Below are 27991 nucleotides of genomic sequence, written 5' to 3' on the forward strand. Positions count from 1 at the left end.
CACCATTATATGCCTTGCATCCTCACCCGCTGGACTCTCTCCCTCCCTGTCCTGGGATCCGGCTCCCTCACCTGGGAAGTTCCATGTCACACCTGTCAGAACCCTGACACTGGTTGAAATGCCCTGTCCTAAGGCAGAGGCCACAGGGAGACCTTCCATAGCTGCTATGTGAATACCTGTGAGCACCTGGGCCCTGTTCCTCTTCAGTGCTGGGCTAATTCATCCCGTCTTAAACACCCATCACACTCCTGCCGTGGAGATTCCTATCCCTAAGCTAGCTGAGGGAGACAAGCTCTGGAGTTCCTCTCTCCTTGAGATTCCCAAACCTCAAGAGAAAGTTCCTGGGCCTGTCAGAGCCTGCATTCTCTCACCTGCCTGTTGTCAAAAGCTGACATGGCTTTTTTTTCTCCTACTAGAACCCAAGCTCTACCCCCGTCTTCCTGAGCCAAGGGCAGATATAGCCCAGAGGATCCTACACCCATGCTGTAGTATTTCTGAAGGATACTAGCTTCCCTAGATGACAAGGACTTACCTGGAAGGTTCCAGATGGTGGTGACAGTCCTTGGTTTGAGTTCACCGCATGTCTGGGGCCAAAAACCCACCGTCAGGAAGGTGGCTGAGGAGGTGAGAGGCTCTCATCATAGGCACAGAGGTAGCTGACAGCTGGAATGAGGCATCAGAGGCAGAACTGGCTGGGCCACCTGCCCTTGGCGCCAGGCAGGCCACACCCACATGCCCTAGGTGAGTCACCCTGACACCTACAAATCAGCCTCACCCCACTGGAGAAAAGGCAGGAAAGGCACTTGCTGTGGCACAAAGCTGAAGATCTGGTCCCAGCCCTTCCCTCTCTTCTATCTGGTGCTCATCAGGCATCAATAAGCTCAGTTTCCTCACTTGGGAAATGGGACCCATTACAGAGAACTTACTGGTCCAGGATGTCATGCACAGGCAAAGATGATGGAGGTAAAGAAGTTTCATAGGTGTTCTGCTCTGATCCCTGGGAAAGAAGGCTGCAGCCAAAGGCTGTCCTAGTGGATCCCAGGGTGGCCAGCTCTAAGACTTGACATCCATCTTTCAAAAATAGTTCCTGGCATCAAGTCCCTTGGAGACAGAGGAAGTCCGATGTTTCCCAATAGCTATGATGCATCGTGGACCTTCACGTGCGACAACCTCACCATTTCCTGCCTTTGCGATCTTGGGCAAGTCATTTCTTCCAGGCCTGGGTTTCCTCACCTGTCAAGCCCACCTTGTACGGTAGAGAATAAGTGAGGGAACAAATGCAAAGGTCTGGAACAAGGACCTGGAGTGAAGAAAGAATTCACAACCTGTGACAGCTGGTAGTGTTGTTGTCACACCAATTTGTACTCCCAGCAATCGTGTGTATCACTGTTCTCCAAAGCCAGGGCACTACGGGAAGACTCTGTGCCCTCCCTGCTTGCCCAAATGGCTTCTGGGAAAGGGGTGGAGCAGAGCTTGACTCAGGAACTTCACATGTACTTCTGCAGGGAAGATGTGTAGGCAAGGCATGACAGGCTTAGAACGGAAGTCCCTGCTCTGTGACAGGGCTATTGGCTGACACAGCAGGGACTTTCCCAAGTGTTCCCAAAAGGCCAGATCCTGAATCTCTGATAACTACAACATGCCCGGCCTGGGGAGGTGGAGTAAGGCAGGGTCAACTTCTGGGCCATCAGAGAGAAAGACCCGTGGCCTGAACAGGGCAGAGTGGACCTCAGGCGAGTTCGATGGGGCACTGATCCTGCAGCTTACTCCACAGAAACCTGCAGTTGGTTCTCAGGATTTCTCATCTCTGTGCCAGAAACACCACCATCAAAGCCCTACCTTCAATGAAATGCAGGCTGTTTCTTCCTCACCTGCTCAGGCCTGACTCAGCCTTGACTTGCCTTTGCTTCTGATGTCTCAGAAGCCTGGACATCAGGCTATTCCAGGCTCTGTGTTGAAACTTTCCTTGATTTCACATATTTCTTCAGCAACCAGCTGGAGATTAGCTTAAAAGGTCCTTTATTACTCACCCCAAGGCATGCTCTATAACAACAGGGATTAGGGGAAGCCCACTCTGCTGTAAGGATATGATACCACAAAACCCAGCGTAGCTCCAAGGGCTGGTCCACACTCAGTGTCATTGAATCCACCCACCATAAGACTCCCCAGAAAGATGCCAGTGAAGGATTCAGAACCCAAGGGTGTTATCCTTACCCTCAGGAAACTTATGGACCACCAGAAGACCAGCTCCATCTGGGATAATCCCATCCCACATGACAAAAGCCAACTAAGGCAGGAGGGAGTCATCCAATGGGGAAACAGGATGGGTTCAAATCAGAGGGAGCATCTGGACTGAAATTGGAAGGAAGGAAGCCTCATCAGCAGAGCATCAGACTCCTGAGACCCTGGCCTGTGTGATGACACAATGTGTGGACTCAGCAAAGTGATCACATGTGAGGCTGAGATGCAGTCCACTGAATGACCCCAGGGTGCTGGGCCAACCCTGACCCCTTAGTCACCCAGAGTTGGGTTGGCCTCTGGCCAGTCAGGGACACTGTTACCACTGAAATCTGACCCAGCTGGGTTGAACCAGCAGCACATGCTATGGGCAGTGCTTCTGCCTACCTACCTGGCATCAAGTTTGCCCTTGTGAGGTTTCTATCTTTAATCTGGGGTCCACACAGCACAACCGAGGATCTGTGCAGCTGGAAGCCCCACCTCCTGTTTCTTTCTCCCTCCCTTACAATCCCAGCCTTGCTGGCCTGGTCCTGTCTGCCATGTGGATGGCCCGTGGGGCTCATTCACAAAGCCCCAACCCTTTCCTTGTTTGTTTGTTTGGCTTTTTATTCATTTTTAACATTTTTTTACATTATTAATTTGCTTTTTACATTCCAATCCCAGTATCCCCTCCCTCCTCTCCTTCTGCTCCCCCACCCCTCATCTCCCATCTGCTCCTTAGAGAGGGTAAGGCCTCTCCTAGGAAGTGTACTGAGTCTGTCCCATCATCTCCTTGAGGCAGGACCAAGGAAACTCCCCACCCCCCCCCCCACATCCCTATGACTAAAGCCCCAACTCCTAACAAGTGTCCTCCACTACCAGGTTCCCAGTTCCCTCAGCAGCCATGAGCTATGCCATGCTCACTTTCCCTCAGCAACCTGAACTCTCCTTCCATGTCAGAAGAACAAACAGTAAACCAGGAGTGGGCCTTTCAGAGTTGGGTATGTATGTGCAGAAAAGGGCACAGGGCCAGAGCCTGGGGTGGGATGCAGGCTGGGAGAGAGAAGGAAAATTCTGGTAATCTTGCCCCAGCCTGCCTTCTAGAGGCCTGAACATCGGGCAACCTCTAGATGTCTGCCAAGATACCCAAGATTCCTCATCCTGCTAGCTGAGGTCAGAGCAGAAGCCCTAGTAAATGATCTATCTGCAAAAGCTGTCCTATGCCTGATGCCCCACAGACACAGAGGACTCACAGAGGTTATGAGCAAATACACCCTACTCTCTGCATCACCAGGTAACCAACCCTTGGATTCCAACTTTCCAGGGAGAAGGAACGGGAGTCTCTGTTGGGTGGGGACCAGTGAAGAGGAGCAGATTCCTTCACATATTCAAGAAAACACCCTACTTAGTGTGTGAGGCTGGAGTGGGGAATGAGGCAGACTTCTGTCTCCCACCTCAGGCCTGAACAGAGGTCAGGCTAGATTCCATCTGCATAATGGCAGGATATAGCCATTTCAGGGTTAAGAGCTGAGATGCTGCCTTGCTGAAGATGCTGGGTATACTGGCAAAGGGTGTCAATGGCAGGGAAAGCTATTGAGGGAGGGGTTAGAGAATTCAGGTCATAGGAAATCTGCATTTCTGCTCAATTTTGCTGTGAACCTAAAACTCCACCAAAAGTAGTTTATTAATTTAAGGCTGGGCTATATAGCTCAGTGGTAGTGTACGTGACTAGAATGCATGGGGCCCTAGGTTCAATCCTCTTGACCAGCATGAAAAAGAGAGGGGGAAGTAGGGGGGAGGGAAGGCGGGTGGGAGAGGAATGAGGAGGAGGAAGAAAGAGAAAACTGGAAACCACTAAATTGAAGTTGCATTAACAAACAGTATTTTTATTTGAAAAGGAAGATTCAGACATGACCTTTAAAAACAAAACAGGCTTACACGAACATTTTGTTTGTTTTTATTTTAAAATTTTCATTTGTTTCAAAATCTTATTGCAGTCAAAACAGTGACATTAACTACATATAATAAACTATATACATACATACATGTGTTAAGTTGTGGGGAATAAGGTTTATTTTGGTAGGCATTATACTTTATAACAAAACTCAGCATCTCTAATTGAGTATAAGTCTGACACATTTTCTTGCTTTCCTGTGTTCTGCTAAATTGCCACACCTAAAATGTTTTTTAAATACTTCGATTACACTGTCTTTGCCTATACTCTTATTCCAAACAAAACTTTGCATAAGCTTCTCCAATATCTTGTCTATTTCATCATTAATGTCATTCAAATAAGGGTGGCCAGCCCCTGATAAATCTGTTCCATTTTCTTCATAATCTTGAAAAAAAAAACATCTCTTTCAATTAGTTCTTGATATATGTCTTGGCAATCTACAGCCAGTATACCAGCCCCAGACTACCCTCTCAGGGGCCCAGAGCTAGACTTCTCTGGCTCCAGGGAAAGGGGGATCTACTTCTAGAACAAATGAAGCCCCAATGAGTTCCACCTAGTTAGTTCTCGGGATAAAATCTGACAGTAGAAGTCAGAGCCAGCAGTGGCTAAGGCCCAAATGATTGTGACTCCTGTGCCTAATGTGTCAGCTATCTGCAGACAGCTCTGAACTTTATCCATCAACTCCCTCTTCTGAATACACAGAGTCCCATGGGGTTGGTTGTGAATAGTATCCCATGCATCAGAACATGTTCAGGATTTTCTGAATTGTCTCATAAAGCAGCCTGGGAGAACTGAGGTAGAGACTGAACAGCTTGCAGAAACCCTGACTATACAGGAAATGCATGGCAAGAACTGTAGGACTCATCTACCAACAGGTCACGTCTATCCCAATTCTCTCTCCTATTCCTTCCACCAAGTGCTGCCTCAAAGATGTGGGAATGAATATGAGCGTAAGGCTCAAACTGCAAAGGAGATGGGCCAAGCTGATCTCATGCATCATGCTGTTTCTGGGAGAACTTTGTCTTAACCTTGATGTCAAAGGAGCCAGCAGACAGGCTTCAAGAGCAGATGCTCTTCAGGTGGTCTGTGGGAACTGCTGAATGCTCTTTTCCCTAGCCCTATGGAGGACCACTTAAATTATGCAGTAAAATTACTGGAGTTGACAGGGTCAGTTTCAGAAGGCACTAAAGGAAGAAAAAGGAAAGGCTAATAATGCTGAAGAAATTATTCAGAGAATTGAAAATGGCTGAGATGCAAATTGCAGCCAAGATGCAAAACAGAAGTTCTTGAAGCTTATAGAACTCTGATCAAGTAGCTGCAGTAGCATCCATGCAACTTGAACACAGAGGGGATATGCCTAAAAACCATTCTAACTACTTCATGAATGAACCAACATTTTATACATCTGATGCTGCCCTTTAACAATTTTGCAAAGGAACACTCACAAGATCTGCTCCATCTCTGACTAAATTCAAAAACTGGTCCAATTTATAAAAATATGAGCCTGGGAAGATGGCTGAGAGATTAAAACACTTGCTACACAGTATGAGGACCAGAGTTTGGATCCCCAGAACTGCTGGAAATACAGACCAGCTGTGGCAGCGCACCTGTAATCCCAGTGCTCAGAAGGCAAAGACACAGCCTCTCCTGAGCAAGCCAACAGCATGACAAACTATTGGCTAGTTCTGGGTTCAATTTTGAGGCCTTGCTTCAGCAAATAATGTAGAGAACCATCTAGGAAGGTTAGAAGGTTACCAATACCAACCTCAGATCTATACACACATACACACACACACACACACACACACACACACACACACACCAGAATACATGCATGCACACCCATACAGAAACAAATGAAAAGGGAATCTGTAGCTATCAAACAGTGAGTGTTCTCTGAGATGAGCGACAAGCAAAGTAAGAAGCCTGCCCAGCTAAATTGGGACAGGAATGGCCTGCATGCCCTATGCCTGACTCAGCAGTAAAGATGGGTTTGAAGTCAGGCTGCCTGGGGTCAAACCCAGGTCATGCTCTTTGCTGGCTGTGTAACTTACTATTGGAGCCTTGATTTTCTCATTTATAAAGTAGAGCTAATAACAGCTTCCTTGAGCTGTTTGGAAGCTTAAAGGATAGTGCACACTAAGCCCTATCATAAACACTCCAACCATCCTGACTCTCTGTATTCTTCCTCCTCACTCACCTGCCCTGGGGGCTGTACACCCTCACTTTGCCCATGAGCACATCAGGGGCCAGGCTTGGGCTCCTCCCTCTTATATTTGAGATGAGTGTAATGCTGAAGAACATGGAAAAAAGGGTCTTGTTACTCCCTTCAGAGAGTAGAATGTCCCCAAGGGGCTTGTAAATTTAAACAGTCAGTCCCATCTAGTGGCCCTGTTTTAGGGAGTTGGAGACCCTAACCTATAGAGGCAGAAACTACCACACTTCACCTATCAGACACTGACAGCTTGGAGCCTTGTCCCAGTAAGTCACCATGCCTTACACAAACATTTAGAGCCTGACCCCTGGTGATCATGAACCCTTACATTAAACCAGTGCTGCTCAACCTTCCTAAGGCTGCGACCCTTTAATGAAGTTCCTTATGTTGTGGTGAACCCCCAACCATAAAAGTATTTTGTTGCTACTTCATAACTGTAATTTTGCTACTGCTATGAATCATAATGTAAATAGCTGTGTTTTCCGATGGTCTTAGGAGGAGGCCCCTGTGAAAGAGTCCTTTGACCCCCAAAGGGACAATGACCCACAGATTGAGTGACAAAACAGTCTCAGGAAAGACCACTGAGCCTTCAGGATAGCTCAGCAGGTAAAGTCTTTTAACTCCAAGTGTGAAGACCTGAGTTCAATCCCCATGAACCACAAAGTAGGAAGAGAGAACTGACTCCCACAAGTTGTCCTCTGACCTCCACGCATATGCTGTGGCAAATAAATAATTTAGAATAGGGGAAAAAAGACAACTAATGCTATAAAACTTACTACCTAGCAAGACAATGAGGAGTCTACTTACCCTCTCCTAATATGGACCCCAAACAAACAGCACAGAAGATCATATAACTTCCTTCTAACTATAACACACACACACTTCCATTCTCTCGAGGGTGATTGTTTTCTCTCTCTCTCTCTCTCTCTCTCTCTCTCTCTCTCTCTCTCTTAGAATGTGCTCTCTGCTAGCCTAGTGTGGTAACACACACCTTCGATTCTAGCACTAAAGAGGCAGGTGGGTCTCTGTAAGTTTGAGGCCAGCCTGGTCTACAGAGTGAGCTCCAGGCTACAGGGATACAGTGAGACCCTGTCGTTAAAAAAGAAAAAGGATTTTCCCAATTTCCCACTGTCTCTTTCTCTCTCTCTCCTCACACTGCATTTCTTAATAAATCTTGTATCTGCTCTAATCTGATAAATACGTTTATAAATACCTTCACCCCTTCTCACTTGACTTGTCATTGCTGTTCCCTGCACAACATAGTAGCATTCCTCTATGGTTTCTGCTTCAAGCTCCTGCCTTGAGTTTCTGTCTTGGCTTCCCTTGATGATGGTCTGTAACCTGTAAGATTAAATAAACCCTTTCTTCCCCAAGTTGCTTTTGATAGGAGTGTTTTATCACACACACACACACACACACACACACACACACACACACAAACACACAGAGTGGGGGGCTCACAGATTGAACAGAGAACCACCTAGACCTAGCAATGCCAGCCCAATTATTATCAACAAGTTCATATTTATTAGGAAGCATTTTTGCAGACAAATACATAGTTTATTTTATGAATTACAAGACTAATAGTGGCAGGCGCAGTAGAGAGTGGGGCAGGATTGTGGTTACAATAAATGAAAGATCATTGAAAACTTTCCGCCATGTCCTTTGGATGTGGTTCTGTATTTTTTTTAAATGGCAATGAAGCTAATAATTTGTGAAGATTGATATTTTACATCAAAGAAGAAAGTCACTTTGAAGCAACTTAATTCTGCTGCAATTTGGAACAGGACTGGCATCCTCCACCTTCTCTGGGTTTTTCAAATGGTAGACTCCTCCAAAACTTCTCAGGGCAGGTAAGATAGTCAACATAGTGTAGAGTAGAATAGCTTCAGCATTTTATATCATATAGCTAGTATTCAAAGGTTGTTTTCCCAGACTCCATTTGCTCATAGTCCCAGCAATCCAAAAATCAAATAAAACCATGGACCAACATGTGTCCAAGTAGAGATTTGCCATCCACTAGGTTTAACAAAGTCTGTAAAGAGTTAAAAACCAAATCTCCTGATTTGGTTTTCCCTCATACCCTCCCACCTTCTCAAAGCATGCCCAAATAAAGTCCTAGGAACATGCCCAGGCAGGCACAGAATGGACCCAACCAACCACAGGGCTCTAGTGTTCCCTGAGCAGACCCAATGGGGCAATGGGCCATCCAAAGACCCAGCATTGACCCCTGCATGGTGTCCCTCACTTCTCCCCTGGGGCCATGGAATCCTTGAAGACCTCAGCATCCTCTGGCTTAAGGGATTCTGCAAAATGCTTCAGATGAACTTCCTCGGACTGGGTGGTATGCCTATCTCGAGTGCTTGCATCCCTCAGAAGGGGAACCAGGGCAAAGTTCTTCCAGTTCCTTCCTGAAACTGAAAGGTAACACTTCATTACTGCCTTGGATGTGACAAAACAAACATGGACTTACTAGTAGACATCACGTCTCCAGATGAAAGGAGGCCTGGGTACCCCTCACCAAAGAAACCTCTCTTCACAGCAGACAAGAGGCCATGACAGAAAACCACAACTGGATATGATGTAGAGATCAGTGGGTTGTGGGGAGCCTAGCCCCATTTGACACATCACAACACATCTCCTACATCTCAGGGAACATTTTGGAAGAAGGAGCAAAGATTGTAAAAGCCAGAAGACCAGGAAGTCTGCTATGAGACTGTCTTCTAGAAATGGATTCCTAAATAAGACCTAAACAATGACAATATCAATAGATGTGCTAATGCAGAAGGAGGAAATCTCACAGAGTCCTACCCATAGGCAAAGAACTACAAGTAACTAATGACTGCTGAGAGAGGGAGAATTAGCCTCTCCTAGGGCAAGCTCCCTAGTTGGTTGAAATCATATACACACTAACAACAAAAACAGACCCAGTACGTTACGTTCACATATCTGTGCATACGTATTATATATAAAGAAAAAGAGGTAATGGGGAATCTGGAAGGGGTTGGAAGGAGGCAACACAGGAGAGGTTGGAAGGAGGAAGATACTGTCATCATATTTTAATTTTAAAATATAATTTTAATTTTTTTAAAAAAAATCATAGCTTGGAATAGTGGCACACACATTTAATCCCAACACTCAGGAGGCTGAGACAGATCTCTGCGAGTTCAAAGCCAACCTGGTCTACAAACTGAGTTCCAAGACAGCCAGGGCTACATAGTGAGAACCTGTCTGGAAAAAAAAAAAATCTTCAAGTCCTTGAATCCATGAAGTTTCCTCTTCCCCTCACCCACCCAGGTAACATCTTAAGTTCTCTTCCTCCCCCAAGCATCTGCAAAGCTGTGACCTCATGAGTCTATCACACACCTGCTTCTGTTTCCACCACCTCCCTGACCAAATGGGAGGGTAAAGAGGTTTCTGCAATACAACTCCACACTGGGCAGCCAAGACTTAAGAGTCAAGGTCCCCACAGGGCATGGAAGCTGAGGAAAACACCAAGGGAGACATGGTGACACTGAACCTCAAATAAGAACTTTGGCATGATCTACAGCCCCAGGGAGCTCTTATCATTGCCCATCAGGATGCTGACTGCTAATTGGCTGGGAAGTGGAGACACCCAGTTTGGAAACTGTTGACCTAGCCAGTCCCAGGGTCTCCAGAGGGATCACATTCTAACACCAAGACTCTCCCATGCCCTCCCTGCTCCTCCACTTACCATCTTCCTCCCCTTCCTGAATTCCCCCACACCTTCCTATCACATGCAGCTTGGTGGGGAGGGGTCCTTGTTATCCAAATTATCTGACTATGGTCACTAGAGTCTCTACTGTTACAAAAGTGACAAAGCAAAATCCTGAAAGACTATTCCCTAAGAAATAGGTACAAGGTGTAAAATCTACTATAAAGCGCCACAACTCTCTTCCAAATCACTAGTCTAACTGGACAGAGGTTCCCTGAGATCTACAGTGTAGAGGGCATGAGGTCCTTGGGCTCACAGAGAAGCACTAGGGAAGCTAGGAATGTTAAACACTCAGGGTTTTCTCCTCAGCAGAGGAGATGTACGCCTGTTTTTCACAGTTGTGCATCTGTGGAAGGCTGGGAGTGGATGTAGTTAATAGCCTGGTGATCTGTACTGTCTGTAGAACCAGACCTTTCCCAAAACCCCCAGACTACTGTTTGTTCCAGACTCTTCCTCTCTGGCCCTTTATCTTGAGCACCGTTTTTCAGTCCATCCTTGGGGGAGATGTCACATGTGCTCTGCAGCTTGGTGACCTCTACAATGACCTAGACCACACCAAATCATCCCCTAAGCCCTTAAGTTACAGAACCCATTCTCATGGAAGAGGTCACATGTACTTTGCAAAAGAGTTTCAATATAGTCATGCCTTAAGTTTTATTGTGATAATTGTCACCCGGAAACTCTAGAAGTTCGAACCAACACCAGCTAATTAAGTCAGTGGGAGAATCATACTAAGCCACTCAAATTGCACAGCCATCTTTGAGTAGCTCTCTGACAATGTTAGCAGGCCTAAAACATTCAAAGAAAAGATAGTGAGCAAAGATGACAATGTGGCCAAGGAGTTTTTCCAATTACATTCCCAGGAAAATCACAGAACTGCTGGGGACCTGTGTGAAAGTAATGAAGCCCCAGAGCAGAGAAATGCTTTCTAAAGGCGAGCCTCTTTTCCTGTACTAGAGATGGAATCCAGGGTGTTTCACACGCTCGCCCAGGGCTCACTCACTGAGCTACATCACCAGCCCCCGATCCAGCCATATCCAACTGTAAGGGAAGATCTTGTACTGGACTGTCCATAAGCTGACAACCATAAGCTGAGCAAAATGCCATTCAGCAGTTGTGTTTAGACTTGAGGTGACAGATGTGAGATACTACAAACCCTAAGAGAAGTGACATTCACAAAGGGGGGGGGGGGCTATCAATGCCCTGGCTCTCAACTTAGGGACAATTTTACCAACTGTAGTACAGTGAACAGCCATTCTAGGGAGGCATGGGATTTCCCCTGAGCTAAGGCGGGAGCAGTCACTGGGGCAGCTGACACAGGTAGAATCAGAAAACAGAGCATGGGAGAATAAATACTGTGACACTGGAGGTCTGGTTGGCTTTGGGGCAGGGTGGTTACCCTTAAGTCCTTGGCTAAGAACTAGCCCCTGCTTGCTAATGAGGCACTTGATAGAGAATGGCTGCAATGGGGTTGGAAGTGAGGCAAACACAATAACACGAGGGAACCTAACCAGTCAGTGCGTGGAAACATCCTCACACTCACTTACACCTGCACAAGCTCAAGGCGATTCCTGAATTCAGTATATAAGATAAGAAAAATCAGTGTTCTTAGAGGGAAGGCCACTGAATCCAGGCTTTCCACAATATCATATCTACAATGTCCAGCACACAATCTGAAAATACTAGACCTAAAAGGGAAACCAAGGAAATGTGGTACTCAGTCAAAAAAAAAAAAAAAAAAAAAAAAAAAAAAAGCAGTTAAGAGAAATGGATGCCATGATGGCCCAGATGTTGGATTTAGCTAGAGACTGCTGAACCCAGAACCATGTGCTAGGTAGGCAGAGAGCACTACTGAGCCAGTCCATCCCTTAGCAGACAGAAAATGTAAAGTAACTTATTAATATGTTCAAAGAAGCAGAGGAAAATGTGCTCCTAATGAAGGAATGACTAAAAGGCCTCAGCAAAGAAATAGAAACCTCAACACAGAAAAGAAAAAAAAAAAAAAAAAAAAAAAAAAAAACAGAAACTCTAAAACCCCAAGGCTTAGAACTTAAAGTGAGAAATTCCCCATATGGGATTAAAAACAACTTGGAGCTAGATGGGTGGGGAGGAGGGGTCTCAATGAATGTGAAAGCAGGCCAAAAGACATCAAATTTGAGAAATAATAATGACAAAATAAAGCCTCCAAGACTTCTGTAACAATACTTCTCGAACGGTGGGTTGTGACTGCATATGGGGTCATATATCTGAATGTGGAGGTCATGAAAATGCTGACTACATTAAAAATTTTCTGAGTTAACTTGAATGAATCCAAGGAGCCTCTGGCAGTGCTGCGCAGGCGCGCCTGAGGACATGCAGCAGTCACCAAGCATGCACATGGCTGGCACCTGTTGCTGCTACACAGCTCAGGTCTTATGTGAGGAAAGTCAATATGGAGTAGGGAACCCACCTTCCCGGTGTCAGGCCCCTCCCTGCCATGGTACCACCCATCCCACCTCACCTCGGCCCGATCTCAGGGAGAAGCTCAGGGTGCGCTTGACGCCCTCACAGTTGCCTGGGTCCTCGTTGATGATGCCCACGTTGGTGTTCCACGTAGTCCAGTTCACCTCGTCCACCCTGTGGGGGAGGGGACAGGGCCTGGGACCAGCTGTCTAAGGCTGAGCAGCCTTCACATCAGGATAAAGACATGGCGGGCAGAGAGACAGCCAGGGCTTGTTTTTCAGACACCCTGTCCTTCCAAACCACTCCACAAGAGCCAAGAATTTTAAACACTGGGTTCATTTCTGGACAGTGCTTAATGTTAGAAGTCCTACCTCCTAAGATCTGAGGCGGGTGTCCAATGCCCACAGCTGAGTCCCATGGTGGCCCTTGTACCTGCTGCTGGCCTTGAGAGCCTCTATCATTATGACTAGTTCCAAAGAGTCCTGAGCCCGGTCTCTACACCCTCATCCGGCCCCAGATAGGTCCCCGTGCCCTGGACTGAGAGTAGGAGTCCTCAGTTTCAACTCCTGCTTTGGTCTTACCTGAAACACCACCGGTAATCATCCTTGCCATCGGGCGTGAACCCCACCTGCAGCAGCTTGCCGGAGCGGAAGGCCTTCCTCATGCACTTCAGGAAACTCTTCTCTGTGTCCAGGATGGTGATTGCTCTCTGAAGGAAAAAAAGGAAATAGGCTACCAGCCTAGACCACCCTCTCTAGAATGTCCCTCGGCCCAGGAGCCTCCTAGCTGGCCCTGTGGTACCTCCTATAACATGCCTGTTTCCAAAGCCTGGCAAGCACATGCTCCACGAAGACCAGCCATGCCTGCCTATGCCTGGCTACTGCCTGCTGGGTCCAGGAACACGACTCTATGAATTGATGGAGTTCACAAAGGGTCCACTTTGGGGGGCTAGGTGAGATCAGAGTTTCAAAGGTGAGAGTGCCTGGTCTAAACCCTGTCTCTGCTACCTGCCAGCTGTGAGACTTGAAACACGCACAGATGACATCTCTAGATCTCAGTGCTTCCTGCCCCTACTCAGTCCCACAGGGGCTCATGTATCCCACTGTGTACCAGCACAAGGAACAGCCAACACCTTCCAGGCTGCACTCCCTACCCCACTCTGCCGCCCACCTGCAGCTTCCAGATGTTCTTGCTCTCTTGTGCGATCTTGTTGACCGTCTCTCCCATGAGGGCGATGAGCATGTTGAGCAGGAGGATGTAGGTGAGAATCACATAGGCCAGTAACAGGATGATGAAGACTGCCTTGAAGTCATAGTTCTCAGTGAACTCAAGGTCGCCCATGCCGATGGTGAACTTGAACAGCTCCAGACATGTGGAGTACAGACTGTTGTAGGAATTATCTGGTGGCCTGCAGGCAGGCCCCCGCCACCTGTGCGGTGTGGACTCCACAGGCACAGAGTTGTTCTTCCCATCTTCAATCAGTGTCACCACAGCTAAGGTCACAGGAGAAAGGGGCATGGGTGAATGGAAATCAAGACCCCAGAATTCCTGATACATACCTTTTCTACCCCAGAACCCTACATGCAGCAGGAAAGCCATTCAGTTATACAGCACCTCCCCACGCCCAGACTATCAGAAAACTGTAATAATACACTGCTTTGTAATAATAAGAGCTTTATCATGATCTAACAGAAAAGGTGTTTGAAGAAATATCTAAAGCATGTAGACCGTGTACACATAGAGGGCCCGGGTCACTTAGCCAGTTACACCATGTCTTTTAGAGATCCACTCTATAATTGTGGACGTTGAACAGCTCAAAGCAGAGTGGCCTCTACTGACATTCTTCTTTGGAAGCATACTGCAAAGCCTGAGAGCTGCTAAGCAGCTGTGTGCCATCATTACTATGCATCAGTGCCCCGAAAACCCCCAAAGCCCAATCCCTTCTTTCACTGATATGCAGGACTTCAGATTAGGTGCCACAGCCCATTCTTATCAACATCCCTAGTCACCGATGTTCACCCCTCCTAGACAGGAGTTCTAAAACTGCAGAGTGGGATCAGAGATGGGTATGCCTCAGGAACTGGGCAGAGGTGTGTGGTCACAGCAGGATATGGATCAGGTAGAGGAGCCTAGGACTGGCTATCCCAAGGTCTAGAGTTCAGCTTCAAAATAACTGATGACAGTAAGGATTATGACTCATGTGATGGTGCAAACCTACAAGGAGTAAAAAGAACCCAAGGCAATCCATCCTCGTATTTAGAAAATAATTGAACTGAGGAGAGGAAGAGAAGCTCTTCTTCATGATAAAATGCCAGGGACTAAAAGTACAAGGAATGGTAGAGTTAGACAATCGTGAAGGCTGGGCACTAGCCTGGCATGTACTAAACCCTGGGTTCAGTCTTCAGAACCAGGAAAAAATATCATGGAAGGGATGAGAAAGGGAAGGAGGAGTGGGGAAAAGATAGAAAAGAGAAGCAAAGAGACAGAAGGAAGAGAGAGACAAGGAGTTAAAGAGGGTTTTATGGTAAAATTGGGGGAAATGGGGAAGAGAGGAGTTGTTTGTACAGTTCTTGAAAGTTTCCTGCGAGCCTGAAATAGTGTTGAAAGAAGTTGGATAAAAACTGGGTCAAAATGTAGCTGTACAGCAAGCAAGCAGCACAGTGACTCTAAAGCAACGGAGAACACTTCATAGACCACATTTCCCAGCTCTGAGACTCATGCCCATGCCTGTTCTCTCTACCCCTCTGTCACTTGTATGCACCTGTCTTCCTGGCCTGGCTCCTCCTCCCTCAGCCCTGCAGAGCCTGAGGAAGCCCAGTGAGCAGCACACCTGCCTACCACCAGCTTTGGCTCTGCCCATTACCTGTGGAAAATCCAAACAAGAACACGAGGTAGACGAACATGAATCGACACAGGTCTCTGAGGATCATCTGCAAGAAAGAACAGGCTGGTAAAAGACACGTCCAAGCATGCGAAGAGCACTGGAATGACCAGGGCTGCACTGGCCCTGCAGTGACCAGAGAATATGTGACAGGAACCTGGAGCTGACCAGGGTTGCAACAGCCTGGAGTGACAGGAATCTGCAGCTGCCTAGGTGCTATGGTTTTCAGCTCCCATGGCCTTTGCTCGGGTTGGGAACAAAAAGGAAAGAAGTATAAGGAAAACCTTCTTGCCGGGGTCAATGCCAGGTTGCTTGATTCTCGGGGGAAAATAGGCTAAGATCTAAACAAATGACTCCCTGGAGGATACAGAAAGGCTGAATAGAATACATAGGACAGTATCTCACATCCATGGAACAAGCAGGGCTCTGTGGAAAACATACTTGCGAACTCACCTTCTCGATCATGACAGCATAAATGCCCATCTGCTGGAACCCTCGGGTATAGTAGAGCATGTTGGTCCAGCCCATGGCCAGGGAGAACACCATGGAAGCCACGTACTCCTTGCGTTGGTTGAAGTACAGTACCACGGACACCAGCATGAACAGTGACTGCACAAAGCTGGGGGCAGAGGCAAAGTCATTCAGCTTAGGGGAAACCAAGAGCAAAAGGCGCAGGCTGCAAGGATGAGAAGAGCGAGAATGAGGCCATGCAGGGGCTGCGCTATCCTGCTTCCTTTGGCCCACACATTCTCCGCACGCTCAAGGAGAAAAACGTATGGCAGGTTAGGAGGCAACGTTTTATTCTTAGAGGCACGACGTTAATATAGTATGGATGCTCCTTGATTTATGATAGCTTTATCCCGCACAATCCATTGCACATTGAAAATAAATGTGAGAAACGCATTGACTACCCCAACCTACTGATAATGAGCACTTACACGCATGGCAGTCTACAGAGTTAGATGCCTCCCCTTGGACAACCCCACTGAAGGATGTGCAGAAAACAAGAAAGGCCAAGAAAGAGGAAGAAGTGAGGAAGAGATGGGAACCATGAGAATTCCAAGGTTGGCAGCAGAGAGACGTGCCAGGATGAAAGAATGGCCAGGCTGGTAAAAACAGGCCAATCACAAAGAGAAAACAGGAAACCAAGTATGATGGTGCCCATCTGTCACCCCAGCATTCCAGATGCAAAAGCAGGAGGAGTTGTGACTTAGAATAGGAACCAGTTTGGGCTACATAGCAAGACCCTGTCTCAAACAAAAGAAGGAAGAAAAAATAAGAAAAGAAAACTCTAGCAAGAAACCCCTCAAGGGGAAGAAAAGTGATCTGGCCATGTGTTACAATTTGTAGGTTTGATTTTTTTTTTTTTAAAGAAAAAAAATGCACCTGTTTTAGGATATGTGGGAAGAATTAACACTGTCTACAGTGAAAACTAAACAAGTAAAACTTAAGGGAATTATTAGCCAGAAGAAACAACAACAACAAAATAAAAAGGTAATAGGACTATTGCAAAGCTATTGGACTCCTAGGAATATTTACAAAGATATAAAAATACAAATGGCGATTACTGACTAAAATATTATAAAAATCACATTGGGATGATGAAAGAGGAGAAGTAGACAGGAAGGAAGATGCTAAATCCTTCTCTTTGCCATGAGTATGGGTCAGAAGAAAGAGCCAAAGGAAAGTGGGTTTCAGAGAATGGGAAGGGTTGGGGGCAACAAACTCCTGGTTTTGTGTATAAGCATTTTTGCACTCTTGTGAGTTATATCAGTATGTCTGAGTAGTTTAGGTAACATAAAAGTACTATATATCCATAGGTATAATTGCATGCATGTGTATGAGTGTGTGTTTTAACATAACTACAATATGGCTATAACTTCTAGGAATGTAATCCTGAGTCTACTGACACAACATTATGTAGGGGGACATTTCTTCTCTTAGGCAAATCAGTATTGTGTGAACCAGTTGCTATAGACCCTAAAGCTCGAGCTTTCCCTTTGGGACTAAAATGAAGATTACAGTAGGAACGTGAAGTTTATGAATCCTAGGAACAAACTAGTCACAATAGCACCAGAAACCAACTCCTCAATCACACCAGAAATGAAACGAGAAGCTCCAGGACTGAGGGGAACCTGGGCATCAGAAGAGAGTTTAAGTCAAGACCCCAGGAGACCTGTGGTGAAGGATGAGGTTCACAGGTTCTAGTTTATTCTATGGGCAGAGGCTCTGCAACACCTGTGCCTTTACTTATCTGTCTCCTCTAAAAGCAGTGGCCCTCAACCAGGAGCACACACCACCCCCGATACCCACACCAAGAAAAGAACCATTGGTGGTATCTATCTGCAGGCATTTTTGATACTCAAGACTAGAAGCAGGACAGAGAAAGCTACTAGAGAGAGACCAGGGTTGCCACTAAATACTCAATGCATGGGACAATCTCTTCCCTAGTCCAAAAATGTCCATGAAGCTGGAATGAAAATAAAACATCCCTGCCTTAAAGACTGGAGATTCCTGAAGGTGAGAACAGTATACACTTCACCTCCGTCTCCCAATGTCGACACAGAGAATGGCAGAGGAATGCACACACTGGAGTCAGGCTCTCCTGACTCGACTGCAGATCATGTGACCCAGTGTGTTAACCCCAGCACCTGACGTTTCTCTGGCAGAATAAACAGTCGATATTCATTCATCTGTTGAATGTTGATTGAGTGCCTCCCACCATTGCTTCAACGTGCTTTCTGAGGCCCTACTATGTGCCTGTTCAAGCATGAGTGAGAGGATGAAGGAGAACTAACTTCTGTCACCTCGGGAGGCCAAATGGAGAGCAAAGCATCACTTACAAAAGTATCTCACTGTAGCTGTCCACAAACAAACTCTTGAGGGATGGCCGCCTCTGCAGGAAATACTGAATCTGCAAGTGAACAGACAGAGTAAGTGTCTGGAAAGCGTTAGATGTGGCTGACTCTGAGAGCTCCTGGCATGCTTTAGAAGTGTCACCATGTTGGAGCACTAGAGTGGGTTTCAGCACAGCGTGGAAAGAATGGAGCAGATGTAGTCAAGCTTATGGGGTGGGTGATGCTCTGTGACTCTCGCAGAGCTTTAAAAACACTGGCTATGATTACAAGCGTATCTAGAAGGCAATTCAGGAAGATAAAGATTACCAAAATGCTACCAGCCGGTATATCCCGTGGTAGGGCTGAGAAGCCCCTTTTCTCCTAATTTGTTCCCCCACCACCACTTTCCTTCTCTATAAATGAGCATAGCATTATAGTAAAAATCCCTTTATGCAACCACAACTGAACTAACTCACCAGATCAACCTTGGTGGCTGGAAATTCTCCCCAAAATACCTACACACACCTGCCCCCAGGGTAACCCTCTGTCTGATAAGAGAGGCCCACTTGCTGCTGGGGCTTAATACTTCCTTATGTAACGTAAGTTCCCAGTGTGAAAAGATACATTTCCATGAAGACAAAGTCCAGTGGTTTGCAAAGATTCCAGAAAAGTAAGCATGGTGGATTGAATGAGAATGGCCCCCATAGGCTAATATTTAAATACTTCATCCCCAGTCAGAGAAACTGTTTGGGAAGGACTAGGAAGTGTAGACTGTTGGAGGAAGTGTGTCACTGGGGGTGGGCTTTGAGGTTTCAAAAACTTCACCCACTATCCCCAGTATGTTCTTTCTCCCTCCCTCTTTCTCCTCTCTCTCTCTCTCTCTCTCTCTCTCTCTCTCTTTCTCATCCTAGCTCATCTTGCTCTACTTCCTGTTTGCTGTCCAAAACAGATTCTCAACTGCTGCTCCAGCCACCTGTCACCTACAACCTCCAACCCTCCATCATGGATTCTCACCCTCTGAAACCAGGAGGACAAATAAATTCCTCTTTCTGTAAGCTGCTTTGCTCATGGTGTCTCATCACAGCAATAGAAAATTAACTAAGTTAGTAAGTCACGGGGGAAAAAAAATAGATGTGACTTAAACAAAGAAATTTAGAGGTTAAAGTCACAATGATCTAACCAGGTATAGTGGTGTACACCTGTCATCCCAACACTCAAAAAGTTAAAGCAAGATGATCAAGAATTCAAGGACTGAGTAGACTGCATAGAGAAATCTCAAATCAAAATAATAGCAATGGTTTCAAATTCTGCATTTGGATCTCTTTTCATGGACCTGAGTTCTCATCTCTCTTGAGTCTCGCTCAAGGAAAGTGAAACCAAGAAGCATATACCCCACATATTCCCTAAGCTCTAGTCTGTACAGGGAAGTTGACATAAAATTCTAAAAGGAGCTCCCAAGTTCAAAGAAAAGTCCCTGGGACCTGAGGATATGCCTCAGAAAAGTTCTTCATGTGCAAGCATGGGACCAGCACTCATGAAAACCAAAAGCCAGGTACATCATTACACATCTGTAAGACCAGGTGCAGCATCATTACACATCTGTAAGACTAATGCTGGGTAGGGAGAGCTAGGTGGAAGGACCCCTGGGGCTTCCTGGCCGGGCAGTCCAAGAAAAGACCCCTCCCACAAGAACTGCAGGAGACTTGGTGGTGGAGATCTGCCTCTGTCGCTTGACTGCCATGGGCCCTTAGGAATACACTGGATGGTCCCTGCCACCCAGCCATGAATGCATGAAGGGCTCTCAGCTGTGCTCACTCATCTCTCAGTGGTCCTCTTGACTTTTGTCAGTGACAATGGAAGCCCACAACTCATGAAGGAGTGCTTACCCCTCGGAAGAAGAAGTAGACTCCTCCCAACACAGACAGGATCTCTCCAGTAACTCGGAAATAGTCTCCAACGGTGTTCCTCAGCTTATAGGGGGGCTGTGGGGTACAGAGAAGCTAGTGACTCCACCCACTCACTCATTCATCTGTTCAACAAACATTCACCAGGTGCCACCAGGTACAAGCCTTGCAGTTAAGACTTTGTCACTGCCTAGGAGACAAGCCTCCATTAAAAGGGAGAAACAGAGGCCTGACAAAATGACTCCACAGGTAGACACATGTTCCATGCAAACCTGAGAACAAATTTTTGTCCCCAGAACCCATTATGTAAAGATAATGCTAACTCCAAATAGTTGCTTTTTTCCAATCCCGATCTCCACATAGTGTGCACTATGACATGTATGCATGTGAACATACATACACACACACACACACACACACACCACATCACACAATAACAACGATAATTTTAAAGAAAGAAACAGGTGGACAATGAGTTATTACGGAACATCTGCAAGAAGATCCCTCCTTAGACCTGCCTGCCTGAGTCTCTGAGTATCAGAGGTTCCTTACAGGGTTCGTGCTGTCTCCCAAGCAATGTCCCTGCCTAGAGCTCTGAGCAGGAGACAGGGTAGGTGGAGGTGCTCTTATGGACCTGGTACATTGGGAATCCCATTCTTCCCACAGCCTGTGGTACCCAGTTGCTCTGCCAGGAGGTAAGATCCAAGTTCCCCATCAATGAGTTGGAGAAGGACTGTCCTCCACACACCCATGCTTATAGCTCTCGTGTTCCAGCCACCATTTTCTGGAGAGGATTACCTGGGTGTTTTGCAAGCACTAGTTTACTCATTCATCTTACTTATTGGCATATTTCTCCCCTCTCTCTTGCAAAGTGTGTGTGAGTCCTTTCTTTCTGTTATTTTGTTATGATGTTGGAGTGTTGGGAATCAAACCCAAGGCCTTGTGCATCCTAGGCAAGCACTATACCACTGAGCTATACCCATTATCATTTCCTTTCAAATGAAGTCACTAAATGTCTTTTATATACAGATAAAACTTCAATCTTTAAATTTACGGGTAAAACAGTCCAGAAATAGGGTGGAAAATTAGTGTTCTGGGTATTAAATGAGAAGGATTCATTTCAGAAACATAATGGAGTCCATGGCTGAGAAAAGGGTAAAGAGTCTCATCCTTAACTGAACTGAGAGATAGAACCCAGCCTAGCACAAAAGAAGTACTCAAAGGCATAAGTCTAAAGGACAAATTTGCAACAAGCAGGGGAGACAAACAGTGCAGGCCAGCAGATGGCAATGGAATTGGGGCTTGTACCAGACACCCAGCCCAAGGGCAGCTGCCTCCCCAGTCCTGAGTCCTCCTACTCAGCAACTCAGTGCTCACATGCTCAACCCCCCAGAACCCCAGATTTAAAAGACAAAGTCCAGCCCTCAAGAGGGGAAACTAAGGGCAGGAAGCAAGGCGGTCTTTCTACCTCTTAGTGAGCTAGGATGGGGTACCAGGCAAGGTCTGGGCCTGGAGCTGCCCCACCCCAACCCGAAACCCCAAGTAAGAACCATGCTCCTGTCCGCACCAAGCCTTCCACAGGCCGATAGTAGGCAGCTGTGGTGAAGACGATCATATATAAGCAGTAGACGAAGAAGTTGAAGTAGAAGATGCGCTTGACAAATCTGTCCCACTTGTCCTGTAGGAGTCTGTTCAAGGGCTCCACCAGAAGCATATCATGGCGGTTCTATGGGAGCAGAGAGAAGTGAAGATAGTTCTTGCACCAGTAACTTCCCGAATAGCTGCACCAGCCTGTGACACTCCTCATTCTTATGTAGCCTACACAGTCAAGGAAGAATGTCCCCTCAGCCTGCCAAGCAACCAAGGGTCACCCGAGGCCTTAACTGTTGTACAGCCAGGGCCTTGGGCTGGTCCCAGCTCTGCTGTGGTTCTTTGAGTGACCCACCCTCTTAGCTTCAGTATCTCCAAGAGTACAGTGACTGGGAAGAAACTGGACAAGCCATAAGTCAGTGATTCTCAACCTGGGGTCAAACGATCCTTTCACAGGGGTTGCCTATGACCATCAGAAACACAGATATTTACATTTGCATTCATAACAGTAGCAAAATTACAGTTTCAAAATAGCAACGAAAATAATTTTATGGTTGGGAGTTACCACAACATGAGGAACTGTGTTAAAGGATCACAGCATTAGGAAGGTTAAGAACCACTGCTCTAATCGCTTAATTTAAGGACTTCAGTATTTTCCAACACTCTAATCCCATCATCTCTAAAAACTGGCTCTCTTCACTCCCACAACAAAAGAAGATTCTTGGGGGTTGGGGTTGCTTCTACACTTTTCACTTCTCGTGTTTGCAGTCCTGGGTCAGGAAGAGATGGCAATTACCTATGCATGGTATGTGAAGGAACCCAAGAGGCCTGTCTTAGTGCCTATATACTGTCTGTCATTTGAAGTATGCTTTAGACAAATCCGCATATCCAAGACTTGAAGGCTCATGGGACCTAGGATGTAGAACAGATGAGCCCAAGGCAGCTTGCCCTAGCTTTCTCCCTTGTGATTGAACTCTACCACAGAGACCTTGTCATGTAATTCCTTTAATACTTTGGGGACAGGAAGCCCCTAACTCCCTCAAGAGTTTCTAAAGAGATGTTAACTGCAGGGATGATCTATTATTTGGCATAAATTTGGTAGTCTCTGCATTCTGCCAGTGTGCCAGCTCCAGCCAAATGGCCCCCAGATAAGTGTCCATTATAGCAACACACTCCTACCCCCAGAAAAAATTTGGGGACATAAATTTGTGGCCACCCCAGATGGCCACCTCTCCTCCAGGTTAAATTCCTCAGTCTGAGGTGAGGCCATTCCCTAGTCAGACCACCCATTTAAGAACTCAGAAGCCAGATTCAGTATGGCAGTCCAGGTGGGGCTGACAGGGCAAAATAGGCCAGGCCTCACCTTTCTTGGACTGGTCCTCTAACTAGAACGCCATCCTGTGAGGCACTATGGCACCCCTCCCTACCTCCAGCAAAGACTTCAGCTCCCAAGTCTACTTCTGGAGCTAGGAGTAACACTTTAAGAGAAGGGGACAGGTGAGGTGGCCTTCCACCCAGTGAAGGCAGGATAGACTATTTAGTCAAACGCCACCCTCAGTACACAAAAGTAAACTCTAGATATGAAGTACTCAAGGGAACGAAGAAGGATTGCTGGTAATTCTGTAAAGAACAGGCCTTCAGAGCCCAGCACACAACCCAGAAGCCAAAAAAGGAAAAAAACCAACCAGCTTAGCCCTATCAGAATAAAAACCTTTCCTAAGTAAAGGGTGTTGTGCATGAAATTCAAAGGCAAGAGCCAGATGGGGAGGAAAAACACATTGCAGCACCAGCAATAGAGAAAAGATTAATTCACTCAGAAGCAAGAGCTCTATAAACCAGGAGAAGCCAGTAAATTGTTCTGTAAACCTTAGGAGACCCACCAAAGAAATACAAAAGGCCAGTAAATGTATAACAATGTCCCGCCTCACAGCAGGGTGTGGTGGCCCAGAACCAGCTGTTTGGAGGGAGGAAAGGCCAGGAGTCCAAGCCTGGCTGGGCTGCATAGCAAGCCCCATCTCAAAAGACAGCATAAAGAAATATGGCAGGCATATTTTTGATTTAGAGATAGCAATTTCATGTGTCTTTCACTGAAAAATCCTCAGGCTCGTGTCAGAGGCCTGCAACAACTGCAAATAGCTTGACTGTCCTGTGGGGTGAGTGGGGCAACAGCTTTAAAGTGAGACAGACATCTGGGTGCTAATATAAAGCTAACTACAACACATGCCTATGAATGAAAACAACTGCTTCTCCTATAGTGTATATCGCATGATCCCATTTACACAAATAAAAAACTCCAAGAAACTTTTACACGGTATAAAAGAGAGCTGTCCTTATCTCTGTACTTCTGAAAAGTCCTCATTTTTCTGGGCTAATGACTATCATTTGTTTACTAAGGAAAGCACGATGGAGAGGAGGAGGGACAAGACTGAAGGGCATGGGCTCCTGGCAGCAATTTTCCATGCGAGAGACCAGGTGGAGCTTGAGGAAGGGCAAGGTGGGGCTGAGGGCACCACCACCTAGCCTTGGTCACTCACAGGGGTCCCACTGCTGCTGTAAGCGATCACCTCCAGAACCGAGTTCTTCTCACAGGTGTCAATGCAGGACAGGTCATAAAGTGAGGAGTGCACAGGCCCATAGGCCCATTCAGTGAACTTCCTGGACAGGTGCCGGCACTCAGGTTCATGGATCTCCCTCTGGAGAATGTAAGCCAAGACCTGTAGCAGGTAGAAGAGCCCTATCAGGCCAAGCCAGAGGCTGTTTCCCCAGGCAGGCTCTGAGCTCTTTAGAAAAAAATGCACTCAGCTTCCCACCTCCATCAGAGACCTAGGCCAAACCCCAGCAACTAGCTAGACCCACTAGCTAACTGCCTCTAACCTTGGCTGCAGCTGTATCTGGTGCATTACACCAAGGCCACAAGATTTACAGTCCTGTGAAGGACTTCTAGAAAACTTCAAGCCAGAAGGAAATAATCAAAATCTATGGAATAAGCCAGTCATGATGGTTCATGGCTGTAATCACAGCACTCAGAAGACTACCATAGGAGGATTGCTGCAACTCTGAGACCAGCCTAGTAAATTACATGCCTGCCTGGGCTACAGAGTAAAACACACACACACACACACACACACACACACACACACACACACACACACAAATAAGTAAAATCCAAGAAATACAATGAAAGCCATAGGCAGGCTCCTATAGGGTTTAAGTGGGCAGGGACAGCTTCCCAGTATCTCTACTACTGAGAAAGGCCCTCTCCTCCAATTGGAGTCACACAGACACATTATCACCCTAACCTGACATCATCCATAGGACCCTGATTTGTCTGGGGCCTGATCAACTCCAGGCTTCCCTCTTTGGACCCTCCTTGTCATTCCAAAAATCTTGCTCACCCTAGCAAACACCAATGGCCTCTTTTTCTCTCAACCTAGTCTACACACACACACACACACACACACACACACACACACACACACACACACACAGTCCCTGTTTCATGGTTTCTGCTCACAGCTCCTCAGACCCACATTAACAGCCCCATTAGCTGGTGGAATCCAGCCACCCTCCCTGCCTGCTAACAGCAGCTCCAGGACAAAGCTCCCACCCTACCCCAATCTTCCCAGTGCTAGCAGCCAGAGCCAGTGGTGTGAGCCCCTTCTTGTTGGTGAGTTCTTCCAGCTTCAGCGTGGGGTGGAGTTTGGCCCCCAGAATCAGGATCTCGTTGTACATGTTTGTCACGAACTTGGTGTTGTCAGCTGTGTTATCTGCCACCTCCACCAGGGCATGTAGCACCGTATTGCCCACTGAATCCCGGGCACTGATATCCGCTGGCTGCCAGGAGTTCTGCAGCAGGAACTTCACAATGGCCAGCTGGTTGGTGCATGCAGCCAGGGACAGAGGAAGCTCACCTGTAGCCAACACAGGGTCCCCAATGGGACCCCAAGTATGAGACTGGCTAGTCCCTGAATGACTGGGCCTCTAGCTCCCTCGTGTATGCTAAACGGCCCTTCCTACCAAAGTAGAAGCCAGGCCGCCCTTTGGTTTTCTTGAAGAAGTCTCCGTTGGCTGCAGCCTGGACGTCTGCTCCATTCTCTACCAAGAGGGTCACCAGTGCCATGTTCCGCCTCTCAATGGCAATGTGCAGTGCTGTCTGGCCTACAGAGGGAAGCTCACTGTTAGCCTTGTGACTACAGTCCCATGAGGGCTCAGAGAGATGCGCCCAGGGAAGGGCCCTGTGAAAGGAGCACACAGAAAATGGCAGCACAAGTCCTCCCAGACAGGATCACAAATGAAGCCAGGAAAGTGGTAAGGCAGAAACAGAACAGAAAACACCAAGTTGCAAGGGATAGGAGGCAGAAGGAGATAGGAGGAAAGGATGAAGGAAGGCAGATGGAACCACGGGACACAGGGACCACCAAGTCAGCATGGGAGCAGCACAGATCCCAGGGAGGAGACTGCAGATGAGAAATAGCAGGGATCAGGACCAGAAAGTGACACAGTGGCGGGGATTGGGGCAATCCCCGCAGGATGTAGGTGTGCTGTAGCTGTACCAGGCTACTCCCCCCCCCCCCACCTCACCCTTGTAGTAGCTGTCTGTGTAGCTGGCATTGACAAACTGCTTCAGGCTGTCAGTCTGCCGTGCAATGTCCAGGAGCAGAGCGATGGTGTCATTCTGCCCGTTGTGCAGATTGAGCATAGCTTTTAGCAGACATGTCTTTCCTGTCTCTGGGTCTGAAGGGCAGAGAGGGGGTCAAAACCAGGCCAGAATTGGGAAACGGCCCCCTCCTGGGAAGCCAGCCCTCACAGAGCCACCTTTGAATTCGCTGTCAGTCAGGCGCTTCTTGCTCTTCTTCAGGAAGGGCAGCAGGCTCTCCAGCTCCTGGCAATTACTCTGAGCCACGGCATCAAAGATGCTCCTGCGGTCATAGAGCCTGGGAGGCTTATCCACACCAGTGGAGACAGAGTCCTGGGATGCCTGCCTGGGAAATAAGTCACACCCTCAGCTCAGGCCCCGATCTCCCCTGAAGCCTTTGGGGCTCATCAAGGAATGTGACTAAGCCCTAAGGCAAGCCAGCCAGCTTAGGAACCAAGTATGAGGGGGACCCTGGGGCACAGGTTCCATCCTGCACCTGGCCTGTCTGTAGACAGCTTGGAGAACGTCTTTGCTGCTGTCACCTCTTCTTCTACTCAGCCCACCTACCTGCCTTCTTTCTGGGGTTTGGGAGACAGGAGCCTAGAGGGGCTAGGCAGGGACTAGGCTTGGCCATTAATGAATGAAAAGACATCTTCACACTACCCAGAAGCCACCCTGAGTTGCCTCGGAGGCCGTAGGAAGGCTGAGAGGCTCCTCACCTGAGCCATTGTCTTCTTAGCTCATGAGATCCTAACCTTGAATTTGAAGTCTAAGTATTTGGGGCTGGTGAGCATTCGGGGCCTGACTAGCATATGCTATAGCTGGGATCAGCATATATACTCTGACATCTGTGACTGTGTGTCTAGTGAGGACACAGAGTGTGGGCCAGCCCACCTCTGAAGTCTCCCCAGCTCCCCAATTCTGTGACTATTAACCTGGAAGCAAGACCATTTTGAGGTGTTCCCCATGGCTGGGACTTCCACTGGTGGAACCACTTGGGTCTTGGAAGGAAAAGACCTCCAGTCTTACCTGACACAAGCAGGTCCATCCCCAGGCCTCTGGATAGTAACAACAGAGCTGACCGTGATGATAGGGCAGGAGGCCAGGCCACCTTCCTCATAAGGGCAATCCATAGGCGAGGCCTCCTCTGAGTCACCTTTCCCAAAAAGCCGGTTGCGACTCCTGGTAGTGAAGATGGGGGGCTTGGCTGGAGATGGCTTGAAGTTAAGGTCTCTGTCTGGAGGGTCTGGGCAGGAGTTCTCTTGGGGTGGGTGCTCCCCAGAGTCTAAGCTATTCCATTTCTTCATCTTTTCCAGATCCTCTGTGGCCCAATGTGCAACCTGGGGGGGGGGGGCACAGAGATGAGGTCTGTGCCCATCCTGAGGACCACAAATTCCCATCCCCTCCCTACTCTCCTGTCAAGGTTCCTGTGAAACAGGACATTGCAAAAACCCAATTAGTACCGCCCCATAGAACCAGAGCTTCCAGGACTGTGCCTCCCACTCCAGCAGCCCTGAGGAAACAATACAGTGTCCAGACGGTCCTGTGGCCATGGTGCTCAAGCCCCCCATCTTAGAGT

At 47.3% G+C, this 27991-nt stretch overlaps 2 protein-coding genes across 2 annotated transcripts in view; both read right to left on the reverse strand.

The window, feature by feature from the left end:
- Trpv3 (transient receptor potential cation channel subfamily V member 3) overlaps positions 1-1129 on the reverse strand; it is a 33483-nt gene extending 32354 nt beyond the window's left edge. The window contains exons 1-2 of the mRNA XM_051180049.1: positions 927-1129; positions 533-663 (exon numbers count right to left, since the gene is read on the reverse strand). The gene's annotated coding sequence lies outside the window, so the exon portion shown is untranslated. The remainder of the gene's footprint in view (positions 1-532; positions 664-926) is intronic.
- A 7473-nt stretch (positions 1130-8602) lies between these two features.
- Positions 8603-27746, reverse strand: Trpv1 (transient receptor potential cation channel subfamily V member 1). The gene is made up of 15 exons (XM_051180051.1): positions 27442-27746; positions 26592-26758; positions 26358-26510; positions 25794-25934; positions 25389-25687; positions 24311-24490; positions 21754-21912; positions 20169-20264; positions 18289-18359; positions 15899-16064; positions 15428-15494; positions 13735-14057; positions 13146-13273; positions 12623-12738; positions 8603-8803 (listed from the first exon to the last, which is right to left on the reverse strand). Exons 1-15 carry the CDS (start codon positions 27717-27719, stop codon positions 8631-8633), a joined length of 2517 nt encoding a protein of 838 aa, XP_051036008.1. The 5' UTR covers positions 27720-27746; the 3' UTR covers positions 8603-8630.
- Between the last annotated feature and the right edge of the window lie 245 nt (positions 27747-27991).

The sequence above is a fragment of the Phodopus roborovskii genome, unplaced genomic scaffold, assembly GCF_943737965.1.
Source record: "Phodopus roborovskii unplaced genomic scaffold, PHOROB, whole genome shotgun sequence".
Classification (NCBI taxonomy): Eukaryota; Metazoa; Chordata; class Mammalia; order Rodentia; family Cricetidae; genus Phodopus; species Phodopus roborovskii.